This window comes from Megascapheus bottae, chromosome 4 (genome assembly GCF_031878675.1).
Source record: "Megascapheus bottae isolate mThoBot1 chromosome 4, mThoBot2.hap1, whole genome shotgun sequence".
Taxonomy (NCBI): domain Eukaryota; kingdom Metazoa; phylum Chordata; class Mammalia; order Rodentia; family Geomyidae; genus Megascapheus; species Megascapheus bottae.
In genome coordinates this window covers 47,903,376-47,917,163 of record NC_143512.1, presented here as the reverse complement: position 1 = coordinate 47,917,163, position 13,788 = coordinate 47,903,376, and the positions used below count along the sequence as shown (strand labels likewise).

At 39.9% G+C, this 13,788-nt stretch overlaps 1 protein-coding gene across 1 annotated transcript in view; it reads right to left on the bottom strand.

The window, feature by feature from the left end:
• The window catches only part of Sv2c (synaptic vesicle glycoprotein 2C), a 92,720-nt gene that overhangs the window by 51,630 nt on the left and 27,302 nt on the right, over nucleotides 1–13,788 (bottom strand). The window contains exons 2-3 of the mRNA XM_090331136.1: nucleotides 13,279–13,459; nucleotides 3,420–3,571 (exon numbers count right to left, since the gene is read on the bottom strand). Coding sequence (XP_090187262.1) covers nucleotides 3,420–3,571; nucleotides 13,279–13,459 — 333 coding nt within the window. The remainder of the gene's footprint in view (nucleotides 1–3,419; nucleotides 3,572–13,278; nucleotides 13,460–13,788) is intronic.

The window sequence follows — 13,788 nt, the reverse complement described above, 5'->3', positions numbered from 1 at the left end:
AGGCCTGAGCCACCACACCCAGCAAGCAATTGTTTTTGTTTTAAGGCAAATAATGTAGGCTCAGATCTCTGAAGGCTTGGCCCAGGGCTGTCACTATGTCACCTGGCTGGATAAGCAGAAGGTTGACCACAGCCACTTATGCACACCAGAGAGCCAGCCCTCCTCACAACCATGCTTTGGGAACTTCTCCGCTCTGTCATGTCTGGAGCTCATGTTGAAGAAGCAGAAGATGGGTTCTAATGTCTAAGTTTCCACTATCTCTGTCACTTTGGGAGCTTTTTTCTTTCTTTACTTTTTTCTTTTCCTTCCTCCCCTTCCTTTTCTTTCCTTCCTTCCTTCCTTCCTTCCTTCCTTCCTTCCTTCCTTCCTTCCTTTTCTTTCTTTCTTTCTTTCTTTCTTTCTTTCTTTCTTTCTTTCTTTCTTTTTCTTTCTTTCTTTCTTTCTTTCTTTCCTTCTTTCTCTCTTTCTCCTTCCCTCCCCTCCCCTTCCGTCCCCTCTCCTTCTCTTCCCTTCCCCTCCATTCCCTCTCCTTCCCTTCCTTTCCCTTCCCTTCTCTCCCCTTCCTCTTTTGTGTCAATAGTGGAGCTTGAACTCAGAGGCTAGCTGCTATCTCTTAGCTTTTTTCCTGTCAATGCTGGTTCTCTACTACTGGAGTCACACTCCACTTCTGGCTTTTTTTCTGGTTAGAAGATAACAGTGCCCCATACTTTTCTTCCCAGGCTAGCTCTAAACCTTTAATCCTTAGAACTCAGCCTCTTGAGTAACTTGGATTACAGGTGTGAATCACTGGCTGAGAAATGACAATTTTTCTATGCAACAAGTTCTCCATTTTAAAAAAAGATAATAATTTAAAAAAGAAGTCCAGTATTGCCCTTGGCATTAACTAAGCCTTCTCTTTATTCACAGTGCTAAAATGGCTAGAGATTGGGAACTGGTAAAAGTTTCCAACTTCTCATCTGTATAGGGTCTTGTAAATGCAATCATGTGACTATTAGACCAGAATTGCATGGCAGCATCTCTGAAGTATAGAAGCAGGCTGTTCCCGTGGTGTTAGATTGTCCAGTCAAATCAGCACATGTTCACCAAATAACAAGACTATGTGAAATACAGAACTACTTTTAGATATTTTGCCCATTTTCATGATTTTTCTCAAGGATGGCCTATTAGCAATCCTTGTTCATATACCTTAACGTTTTACTAGTGCTATGTATAACAAACCATCCTTTTTTTAAATACCTGTATGTATATACAATATGTAAAGAATTTCTACTAGCCAATAAGGTGGTGTCCTTTCCCCAAACCTACAGTACAATGTGATATTAAAGGACCTCGGAAGACTTGCAAAAAAAAAATAATAATTTAAAAAAGATAATAACACTACTGCTGTCTCTCAAGATTATTAGAATAGGTGAAAGGATATATAGAAACATTATCTTCCAAAGTATATTGCTTAAAGTGTATTTCTACTTTCAATTTTGAAATAATCATAACTTTATGCAAAGTTGCAAAAAATCTCATGTACATGTAATTAAGTTTCCTTCAATGGCTAATCTTACAGAATTGTAGCACAATTTTGAAAGTAGGAAACTATCATGCAACTATCATGCACAGGTATAAACCTGTATCTGCAGAGGATTTGTTCCATGATCCTTTGTGAATACAAAAACCTGTGAGTGATTATGCCCTAATACTAACTTTCTTAGTATTTGCTCATAGCTGGCAGGTACCCTCCTGAACACTTAAAATCATCTCTAGATTATTTGTAGCACCTAATACAATGCAGACAATATGTAAGTAGTTGTAATATCTTACTATTTAGGGAGATATTAAGAATAATATCTGTAGATGTTAAGTGCAGATGCAATTTTTTCCTGAATGGTTTTGGTCCGTAATTGATCAAGTTCATCAATGTGGAACCCATGGAGACAAAGGGCCAACTGCATACAGTCCTATGTCATTTTATCACATGTGCAGAGTCAGGTAACCACCTCAGAGATCAAGACATAAACAAGCCTACAAGATCTTCCTAGAGTGACCCATTCACTGTGACAGGAATGCCCTCCTCTGACCATCGCATTTATTCTATATCCTTGCCAGCATTTGACGTTTTTCAAAATTATTATTATATATTTTTTTGGTGCTACTGAGGCCTTCCCAACCATTCTGTGAGCTGCCCAATAGCTTTTGTGAAAATCCCTGTCTGGTGAAGTTAACCAGAGCTACTTTCAGTTACTTGCATTCCCAGATTGGCCAACTTAGAGAGGGTGGATTGAAATGAATATGAAATGTCAAAGGGTTCTTAGTAGATTCTCCAGAGGCAGAGTGAGAGAGGGCAGTGTAGATACCACGTCTATCTCCTGATGTCCACTCTAGCCCAGCATATCTTCTCTTTGCTGCTTGTGGGTTAAAGTTCTCCACAATGAGATATAAATGGCCTGGGGTGGCCTTTAAGACAACACTAGACAGAAACACAGGCATATGCATATGCCTCCTTGTGTTGTGTGCCTTCATGAAGACAGGTCCTGGTTAGAATGTGCTAATAATGGTGACATTGCAGGAGAAGCGACCCAGGGTCCTCCATGATGAGCTCTCACACCAGCCGTGCAGTTCTCCAAATCAGATTTCTCTAATGGGATGTAAAATAAATTACTTGGTTTATGCCTCCATTGACTTTTCTTTTCCTTTTAGTCCATCCTAATGTTAGTTCAAGTGAACAAAAGGGGCTAGAGGCATGGCTCAAGTGATAAAGCACCAGTCAGGCAAACATGACATGCAAATGAGTGACAGAGCTCACCTCAGCCTGTGTACATCTCATCTGCATCCTCTGTGGTAGTCTTGGAATAAACTGGAGAGCTCAGTTGCAGTGGTTCCCTGAGATCTGTGAGTTATCCTAGCAACTGATGGAGCTCAAAGTGGAGGCAAGGACTGTGGGAGGACCCACTTCCTTGCTGGGCTCAGCCATTTCAGAGGCCTGGACTTGGAACTGGCACGTGAAGGGGGACAATTGTGTGGATTTGAGTCTTTAATCTGTGGAACAGGGCTTTAAATTCAACCAGATAGTTTTGGAACGGAGTGAAGTTCAAGACATCAGCTCTAGGAGACCTGGTTGGTGTGGAGAAACATTCTCATGCATTTGGGCAACTAGGAGAGTTGTGAGAGTGTACAGTAAAGAATTTTTCTTCTTATATACATATATATATATATACATGAGAAGATCAAATATGTAAAGGACCATGTGACAATGTCTTGCTTTATATAAATCTTTATGCACAAAGAAAATCCTCTCGGTACTATGAAAAGGAGAAACATGGTGAGGACAGAGTTGTCCTTAAGCTAGCATTTGGAAGAGTGAAGGTGGATATAAAAACTAAAGCCAACAGCCCAGATATCTCCTGGCTGGTGCCAGGCCAGCTCCTTACCATAATGTGGGATGATGGCCCAGGCCATGGCAGAAGCATAGATGCCACCGATCATCCAGAACATGCACAGCCAGCTTAGATGCTCGCCACGTTTTTCCCGGGCCAGCACTTCAGCAAAGTAGGAAAAGACTGTGGGAATGGCTCCTCCAATCCTATGAGAGATACAGAAAACACATGAAGTTGGGATCTGGACAGCTTACCAGAGAAGCGAACAGCAATCCAGAGCAAACTACAATGAGACCTTCCTGTCACCTTGCAGCAAATGAAAGAAGGAGGATCTTCCGTCATTTTATCATTTCAATAATCTAGCCTCAGTGTTTACTGTTAGGTGCCCTTCTCCTCCTCCGTGCAAAGACCTCAAATGTACAGTTAGTGAATGTGGTTACAAGGTGCCCTACTCATGTGGTTCAGAGGTTAGCTTGAGAGTCAAATGAGTTTTTACTCAGTCTAGTATGTTATTTCATACAAGTTACAAGAATCTGATAATCATCTGTAATACATTCTTGCAGGTGGATCTGCAAGAATGTGGTTCAAAAGAAAAAACTTTACAAAACCCTGTCTCCAAAATGACCAGCAAAAACTAGGGCTGGAGACCAAGTTCAAGTGGTAGAGCACCAGTTTAACAAGCAAGCTGAGTAAGCATGTGACTTTGATTTCAAACTCCAGTACTGTAGAAAAAATACCTAAAAGAATATGCTAGTACCTAGCAAGTAATTTAATTCATTCATTAAAGGTAATATGTTCTGCCCCTGAGGTGAGAACTTTGAACACAGCTGAGAACACCTATAGGAGACTATCTGCAAACTGTACTCGCTGCTACCCCACCACAGCTGTTTCTGCAGCCCTGTCAGGCTAATGTGTTGACAAGCACACAATCAAAAGAATGACTTCCTAGATAGGCTTTGGGTTTCCATCCCATGGATATCACAGAGCTGAATTAGAGGAAGTACCAAAGACATTGATAAAATCATCCAGATACAACCAAACACACAGCAAGAGAATGGGGCATAATGCTTCCTTCCATGAGAGGTCATTACAAGCGCTGCCGATTGAGCCTTGGAAAGCTGATATGTCCACTGAGTAGCCTCTGGGGAAAGGGTGACCACAGCCACTAAGGTGGAAGGTCACACAGGAAGTCTTCAGGAGCTTCACAGCAATAAGAATTTGTTTCCTATAGTAAGTTCTCACATTGCTATGTATCAGGTTTTTTTTTTCAATAAAGTTGAGTTTTTAACACTCTTCTGTTCCCTGAATCTGCTCCACCCTTGAAGGTGTTGGTGGTGCTTGGAGACAATTTTGGTTGGCATAACTCAGGGTGGCATCACACATGTATGGGCCAGGGAGAAGAAGACTAAACATCCTACAGTGACCAGGATGGTTAAAACAGCGGCCCACACAAAAGAATTCTCTAGTCAAAATATGGAGAGTGATGAGGATGGGAGCCAGGTGTTCATATTTTAAAATCTATAACGCAAAGCCTAAATGATTATCTTTTATATTTTTACAATCCAGTTAACAAGAAAAGCATATTATTCATCATTACATAATAATAACTACAATTGAAATCTGCTCAGGTATATGTTGTGTTGTTCAAGTTAATTGGAGGTGTGAACTCAGGGCCTCATGCTTCCTAGAATGTCACAATACCATTGAGCAATACCACCAATACTATTATTTACTGGTTATTTTAAAGTTAGATTCTTGCTTCCTGTCCTGGCATGTAGGTACACCTATTTTAGGCTCTCCCTCACAAAGTATGTGTCACTGTGTCCAGTTTCCCTTTGTGAAGACAGTGCTTCTTTTGCCTGGGATGGCCTGGTACATCAGTCCTTCCAATCTCAGTTTCCTTTATAGCTTGAGATAACAAAAATAAGCCTATGAATGACCCTAAATGAAAGGATCTCCAGGATATAGAAACAAAAGCCATATAACGAGTGATTGTTGTCCTTAATGTACTGTTATCTCTCATCTCTTTGTCTGTCCCTTGGTTATCTCATATTGTTACATTTTACCTTGTTATCTGATATATTGTATATATGTTTATCTGGTGATGTGAAATAGTATAGGGAAGGGGGGGGAAACAAGATGAGGGGTGGGGACTGGGGGAGGGAAATGGGGACCAAGACATGAGAAAGGTTATCAATGTTTGTGAAGTAACTGGTGAATATAATGTAACCCTTCTATAAATTACAATAAAAATTATATGAAAAAAATAAGCCTATGAACCCAGCTATGGGTGCTATGGGGCTTTCTGAATTTCTCTTCCTGGGCTGGCTACAAACCACTATCTTTCTGTTCTTAGACACCTGAGTAGCTAAGATTACATGCATGAGCCACCAGCAACTGATTCAGGTTAATTTTTGATGGAATGTTAATATGAATGGAGCAATCAAAACAGATGATTTGTAAAGAATTTTTCTTAGTAGCATATATTAAGTCTATTTCATTAGCTGTCAAAATATTGTCAAATCTTAATTTCCTTTGGTAAAAGGAGGTATGGAAGCATTAATCATTGAAGTTTCCTAACATAAAGGAATATTATCCAGATTCAAAAATGATTTAAAAGTAACATTAAATATTTGTATTTGATCTTCCAGAATTAAGGTAATAAGTAATTTTAATCAGAGTAATACTAATTTTAATAAATAACAATATGAAGATTTTAACACCATTTATAAAAGCAAATTTGGATGTTCCTGCTATGCACTCACAAGTACACACACACACACACACACACACACACACAATACCTACTGGAATATGTCTACATGTGACTCACTGTTAGGTATCTGGTAAATGATCACAGTTCATATTTACATATTTTCCTCAATAAAGTGGGGTATTGTCTAAAGAATGAGTCAGCCTCCACGATGAAATTTCCTGTCTGCAGGGAAATGTGAGACATAGTCAAATTAGGTTAGCACACTAGGCCATGGAGGACAGAGCTTACTCAGGAACTTGGTGGGTGCCCTTCACTCTGTACCTGCTATTTGCTGGCTGCTCTGACTTGAATAAAGTTTGATCACAGCCTGAGCCCTCCCGGTTTTGGGAGCTTTGAGAGGTGGAACCTAGTGGGAGGGAAGATGGCAATCAGGGAGCACATCCTCGAAAAGCACACTGGGGGCTGAACACTTTATTATCTTTTTTCACTTCCAGGTGGTCATGATTCAATGCTGAACCACAGGCCTAACCTAAAGCAAGAGAGTCAACTCAGATCTCCAAAACTGTGGGCCCAAATAAACCTTTCCTCTTTTCAAGTTGGTGGTGTCAAGTATTTCATTACAGTAATGGAAAACTGCAACCTGTTCAGGCAAAGAGAAGTTTCAGATTCTGCAATGAAAGAGAGGTAAAAGGCAAAAAAAAGAACATGGCTGGAAGTATGTCGTAATTCTAGGGGAGAAATTATGGAATGTTTGATGAATACTAGTACTGAGGGTGTTTTAATTTTCCTGTAGCATGTAACTAGAATAATTTTTATTTTTGGTTGGTCATGGGGCTTGAACTGTGGGCCTGGGTGCTGTCCCTGAGCTCTAGCTCAAGGCTACCTCCCTATCCTTTGGCCTGGGCATTGTCCCTGAGCTCTTCAGTTCAAGGCTACCACCCTACCCCTTCAGCCACAGCCCCACTTCCCATTTTTCTAGTGATTAACTGAAGATAAGAGTCTCAAGTTTTTTTAGTGCCCCAACTGGCTTTGAATCCTCAGATCTCAGCCTCCTGTATAGCTAGGATTACAGGTGTGAGTCATTGTCCCAGCTATCCAGAATAAATTTATTCTAGCTTATTTACCATGTGATTATCAAACAATCCTCTTCCTCCATCGTTTATTTCCTATCTTCATTGGAAAGTGGGACATTTTACCAGAACACAAGTAGGGAGGAAGTTAGGTAATGACTCTAAATCCACATAGCTGTTTACAGGTTTTAAATACAGAGCCAAGCCCATCAAAAAACTACTTTGGGCAGCTTTTATTAGGACAATTATTATGAGCTTACACAAAGGACAGTGAGTGGTCTGGTCTATATCAGGAATCACAATTATAAATAACTTGCATGAAAAATTTCCTTTATTATTCAGAGTCAACAGAAAGAAGGGAAGACATTGAACTGTCAAGAGAATTACATGGCAATTCAGAATCAATTCATTATGTGTTAATGAATTGATTGGAGCCAGAATTGATTGGAGCAGCCCCAAAGATGAAACTTTTTTTTTTTATCACCATCTGCTTTAGGAGTGCAAATAGGGTATAACAGCCCCTGACAACATTGTGCTGAGCTGAGACAAAAGAGCACAGGCTAATCATCTGAACAGATGGGGTTGGTAGAAAAGCTAAGGGTGCTACATTGATTACAAGGCTCAGTTAAAGAAACAATCAGGAGAAGCTTACTCACTAGGAATGGAACTCACCACTAAATCAAGGATGAGACATTTTCTCTGCCCACCGGCAGTACTAAAGGACCTATGATTTGGGTAGCACTGGTTCTTAATTTCCAGTTACAATAAAAAATATCCCTTAATACAAGAAGCTGTTACTGCCTCCAATATTATATAAAGTGTAAGGAGAACAATTGGTAGAAAACTTCAGTTATTGAAAAATACTGACTTGTCTTTTGTTGTCCCTTGGTTATCTCATATTGTTACAGTATCTTACCTTGTTATCTGGTATATTGCATATACAATTATTTGTTTATTTGAAATACAAAAGGGAAGGGGGGAAAACAACATGAGGGGAGGGAGTAGGGGAGGGAAATGGGGACAAAAACATGAGAAGGGGTATCAATGTGTGTGAAGTAATGCACCTTCTATCTGGTGAATATAATTATAACTCTTCTATTAATTACAATAAAAAATGGTCAAATTAAAAAATATACTGACTTGCAAATGTATTGCTCTGTAAACATAATTTGGCCTTCTCTTCCTCTTTTCCTCCCTCCCTCCCTCCCTCCCTCCCTCCCTCCCTCCCTCCCTCCCTTCCTTCCTTCCTTCCTTCCTTCCTTCCTTCCTTCCTTCCTTCCTCCTTCCCTCTTTTGTGTACTAGGGTTGAGCCCAAGGCCTCAGACACACTAGGCAAGCGCTCTTGTTCTCTTATTTTGCACTTTTATGGATTATCTACCTTCTGTATCACATATATTTATATACTACAGTTTTATTTGCATATGGTAGTTATACAAACGGGCTCCACTGTGATATCTCCAAATATGAATACAATGTGTTTCGATCAAATTTCATCCACCCTACTATTTTCCTCCATTCCTTCTCCCTGTTTTTAAAACAACATCAACAGACTTCATTGTTCGATTTTCACACATGTGCATAAACTACTTCTTCAGGTATATTTACCCTCTCTGCATCTCCTCTACTTTAAAAAATATAATTTTCTTGTTATTGTTAAGGTGTTGTACAAGGGATGCGCATTTCATAAGTCAGGTGATGAGTATATTTCTTTTTTGGACAGTGTAACCCCTTCCTTCGCTTTCCCCCATTTTTCCCACCATCCCTGTCCACAAGCTACAGAGCTCATTTTCCCATTTTGTATACTGAATGTCATAGTTGCATTTGTTCACCCTTTCTCCCTTACTTTCTGTGTCCTTCTTTTGTTCCCCTTAAGAAACCCAAAAGCAAAACAAACTACCACCACCACCACCACCATCAACAACAACAACAAATCCATCCCCTCTACTTTTGTCCTCTTCTCTCCAGTGGTTCTCACCTCAATAGAATATTTTATAATCCTTTCATTCATGGGTATACTCCAGCCCTCCATTTGCAGTTTACTTTTTTTTTTCCCTAAGGAAGTGTCTTGCTAACTTCCAGGCTGGCCTCAAACTCTTAATCCTTCCACCTTCACTTCCTAAGCAACTGGAGCTACAGATGTAGCTCATTTTAATTCCCATTGCTGTTGTGTTATCTTCCTGACCTTCATGCTTACCAATGCCAGGTCCTCAATGACTCTGACATTGCTTGGCATCCAAAGAATTACCATTCCCATAATTAACAGTGACTGGAAACAAATAATTTAATTTGGGGATAGATGAAAATAAATCAGTGGTGCCAGGTCTATTTCCCATCTTTCTAATTTGCTGTAACTAAAGAGGGGAGGGATGTGTCTGCTCTTGGTATAAGATTCACTTAGGAACGTGAAAGACAAGGGAGTAATTGGTGAGGACCTACGCTTCATTCCCACACAACACTGGTGTCCATGGCAAGGAAATCTTTCTTTGCATTGAATAAATACTTGAAATGACCCAGAATGAGACAGCTGGACATTCGTGTTTCATAGAAGACATCCTTATGACTTGGTGACTTAGGAGGAAAATCACAAAGCTGAATGTGGTGGAACATACTTCTAATCCCAGTTTTTGGGAGTCTGAGGCAGGAAGGTCACATGCTTATGACCTTGTCATGTCAAATAGACAAACACAACCTCCAACAAACAAACAAAAAGGAAAGCATATTTGGAGACAATGAAATTCAGGGACATCCCAGCCATTCTTCCAGGCCCCTTTCTATGCAGAAATGGGAAGGTGGTGCAGTGCCAAAGGAGCTTTATTAGTAGAGTAACTGAATGAGATACTGCAAAACCACCAAGAAGACAGCCAAACCTTCACTTCAAGAGGTTTGGATTTTCTTTTTGACTATGGAGTTGCAAGTTAAAAGAATTTAATATACAATGTAACCCCTAATTCTAAATTAGTGGATAGAAGGGATTGGGCTGCATAACCTAGAACTTTTCTATGTGTTAAAATTCCTTGTGAGTGGAACTGAGGTGCCCTCTGGGGTGAGTACCTGCCAGCTACTGAGTCAGTCTCTTGATACTATGTTTTAGAACAGTGGAGTTAAGCAGAATGGAGTCAATACCACATTCCTTGGTTCATTTGCTGACATACCTGAGCTAAAATATCACTAGCCATCTGACTTCCAAAGGCCCTTATGCTGGCTGGTGGACCACAGTGACATTTTGAGTCTCTTGGAATTAAGGTCAGTTTGGAGCCAGTGTCCAGTAAGCTCTGAGAGGCCTGATTCTTTCCTTCCCTTAAGCACCATTATACTGGTTAAAAGGCTGTTGATCCCTTTAGGAAAGGCTGGGAGAATATTAACAGAATACTTTTTTTGGCAGTGTAATGGCATCCTTTTTATGGGGAAGTAACCTCTCTCATTCAAAGGGTTCCGAGTCTGTAAGTGGCTCCGGCTTGAGAACTGACTGAGGGGCCATGCCTTTATGTTTTTGACTCATATATATTAGGTTTGAGTCACTTGATCTGAACTTTTTTTTCTTATACGGACCAAGCAGGAGTTTGATAGGCTTTCTATTTCATTTCCAGGAGCATCACAATAAATCAGTCAGGACCACAGGTTTACAGGCTTAGACCTTCTCACTGCTTTCTTCTACTAACCATACCTACCTTCTTCCAGGCCATTAAATGGTACACATGCTATCTATAGATTCCAAATCCTTGGATCCTATTAACTATTGATTGAAAATATTCCAAAAAGTAGTCTATAATTGCACATTTACAGCCTTTTTGTCATTATCTCCTAGTAAATATGATATGGTCATTATGTACTAACTACAGAGTAGGTAGAGCTCTCTCTAACCTAAAATCTTAGCATTTACATAATATTAGATAATGGAAATAACCAACCTAGAGATGATTTAAAGCATAGGAGAGGATGTATGCACATCACTTGTAAATACTAAGCTATTTGCATAAAGGACGTGAATACCTTTAGACTTTTATCTCCCTGTGATATCCTGGAACCAATGCCCCACAGATACTAAAGGCCAATTATATAAAACACAAGCATTTCCAGCCCTTTGGAATTTACTTGCCAGTGGAAGAGAGAAAGAAGCACATAAGAAGTAAATATCTTCAGGCATGATGGTAAGTGCTACCAAGAGGGCAGGATGGAACTGAAATGCTCTTGGGATGGCAAAGGTGAGGATATATTATATTCATAAATTGCTTTGTTAAATGGCAACTCTGTTGTACATCTACTTAAAGGGAATAATAATTAATAATTTCAGAACTAAAGAGAAATGTCAAAGGCAGAGCGGGGCAAGTACTTCTGGGAAATGTATGGTGTGTTGGAGGTCTGAACACCACAGGCCCATGTAGAAACATATCTGATATCACGAACCCCCTTTCCTTCGACATTTACTCCTCAGTTTAAAAACTGCATCTGATATGGATGGAGGGAGCTGGTTAACCATGTAGAAATAACGTGGTTGTTATTTACGATCTCTAGCTTGAGGATCTTAATTGTTGGGCTTCAGTTGTAATAAAGAATGTTGGAAAAAAAAGAATATTGAAATGAAAACTTCTGGAGCTTAGGTTCTGAGTTTGTAAGTCATAAAGCTGGACTCCATGTAATTAAAGAAAGACATGCTGAAGAACCTTGATCTTTTTTTTTTTTTTTTTTTGCCAGTCCTGGGCTTGAGCTCAGGGCCTGAGCACTGTCCTCAAGGGTAGAACTCTGCCACTTGAGCCTCAGCACCACTTCCGGCTTTTTCTATATATGTGGTACCAAGGAATTGAACCCGGGTCTTCGTGCATGCTAGGCAAGCACTTTAACCACTAGGCCAAATTCCTGGCCCCGAACCTTGATCTTTTGTTTTAAAATTGTCTTCTATTATGTAGATTGTGATGGTCTAGCATCAACAATCACACAAATTAATACCTCCATCTCCCTCTCTTCCTTCCCTCTTTCTCTCTTTCTGTCTTTCTCTCTCCTTCCTGCCTTTCTCCTTCCCTCCCTCCCTCCTTCCTTTCTTTCCTTCCTTCCTTCCTTCCTTCCTTCCTTCCTTCCTTCCTTCCTTCCTTCCTTCCTTCCTCTCTTTCTTAATTTTCTTTTCATTATGTTCTTTTCTGCCTTCCTTTGTCCTCTCTCTTCCTTTCTCTCTCTCCTTCTTTCTCTTTCTCTTCCCCTCTTTTTTCTTTTTTCATGCCAGTATTGGGCCTGGGTTTGAGGCTGGTTCTCTACCACTTGAGCCAAAGCTCTACCACCCATTCCTGGTTAAATGGGGATAAGAGTCTCACTGACTTTCCTGCCTGAGCTAATTTTGTATGTGATTCTCAGATCTCAGCATCCTAAGTACCTAGAATCACAGGTGTGAGCCACCTGCACTCAGATCAATTTTAAAAATATAATGTCTCCCCAAATTCTTAAGCATTAATATTTGAAAATTATTTTCCCCGTTAAAGCAAAATTCCCCATGCTCCAGGAATTAGGCTATTGAGTTTTCTTAAGCTATGGACTCAATAATAAGTGCTCTATCTTTTTAAAGAAAATGGCATCATTGGTTCTCATGTCACTACCCCTGACTAATAGCACAGTAGCTTTTAATTCAACAGAAATCAGGAAGCTACACTAGAAAATATTATTACATCTCAAAAAGCAGGCTTCCTCCTTAGACAAATATACACAGGTAACACAGATCTATAACACCATGGATATTTTGAGACATTGTAATCCTAGACTTAAGACCATACCCACATGCTTTAGACTTTAATGAGTTCATATTAGGTAAAGCACTTTCTAACTTGAGCCTTCAAAAGAAACAAAAATGTATCAATGTTCTCTGCCTTGGAAGCAACATTCTTGTAAAACATCACCAACTTTCTAGCAGTTAATATAGAACACATGAGCCACAAGGCAAGAGGTATGTTTCACTTCTTGCCCAGATTTGATAAAAGAAGAATCAACATTCTAGCTGCTAAGTCTGACAACCCCTCTCCCCCACCCTGCATAGAGTAGATAGGTTAGAAGTTTTTTTTTTTTGCTAATGAGGTCTTCCAGAGCAAAGAACATGTACAATTATGAATAAACACATTACTATAAAATATGAAGAAGAAAACCTTACCCGAATCCAGAAAGTAAGCGACAGAAGAGAAAGAAGCCATAGCCTTGGACAAATGAAGAAAGGAAGGCAAAGAATCCGTTGACAGACATGCAAATCAGAAGAGACTGTTTCCTTCCCACTTTGTCTGCCAGTCCTCCCCAGAAGAATGCCCCCACCATCATCCCGAGGTACACTATGCTGCCTGTAACACACAAAAAATACAAAGAAACACATCAGAAGTTGAGACCAAATGGCACATGTAACAGCAAATGAACAAGGAACAAAATAGACCCTGGTGTTTTGCATGGGGGGACATGCCCCTTTAAAAACCCACCCTTTGTAATTTAATAACCAGCTTTCAAGTTGGAAAGCAAGCTTTTCTGTATACCTTTGGCCTCTTGATCAACTGCAAAGGGTGATGGGAAGTTACGTTATCCACTATTGTGTGCGGACTTTTCCAGTGTAGGGGATGAGAATACAATGGCTAGGAATTCAAAGCCTCTCACAGAGGAATCCTGGAACTTGACTCAA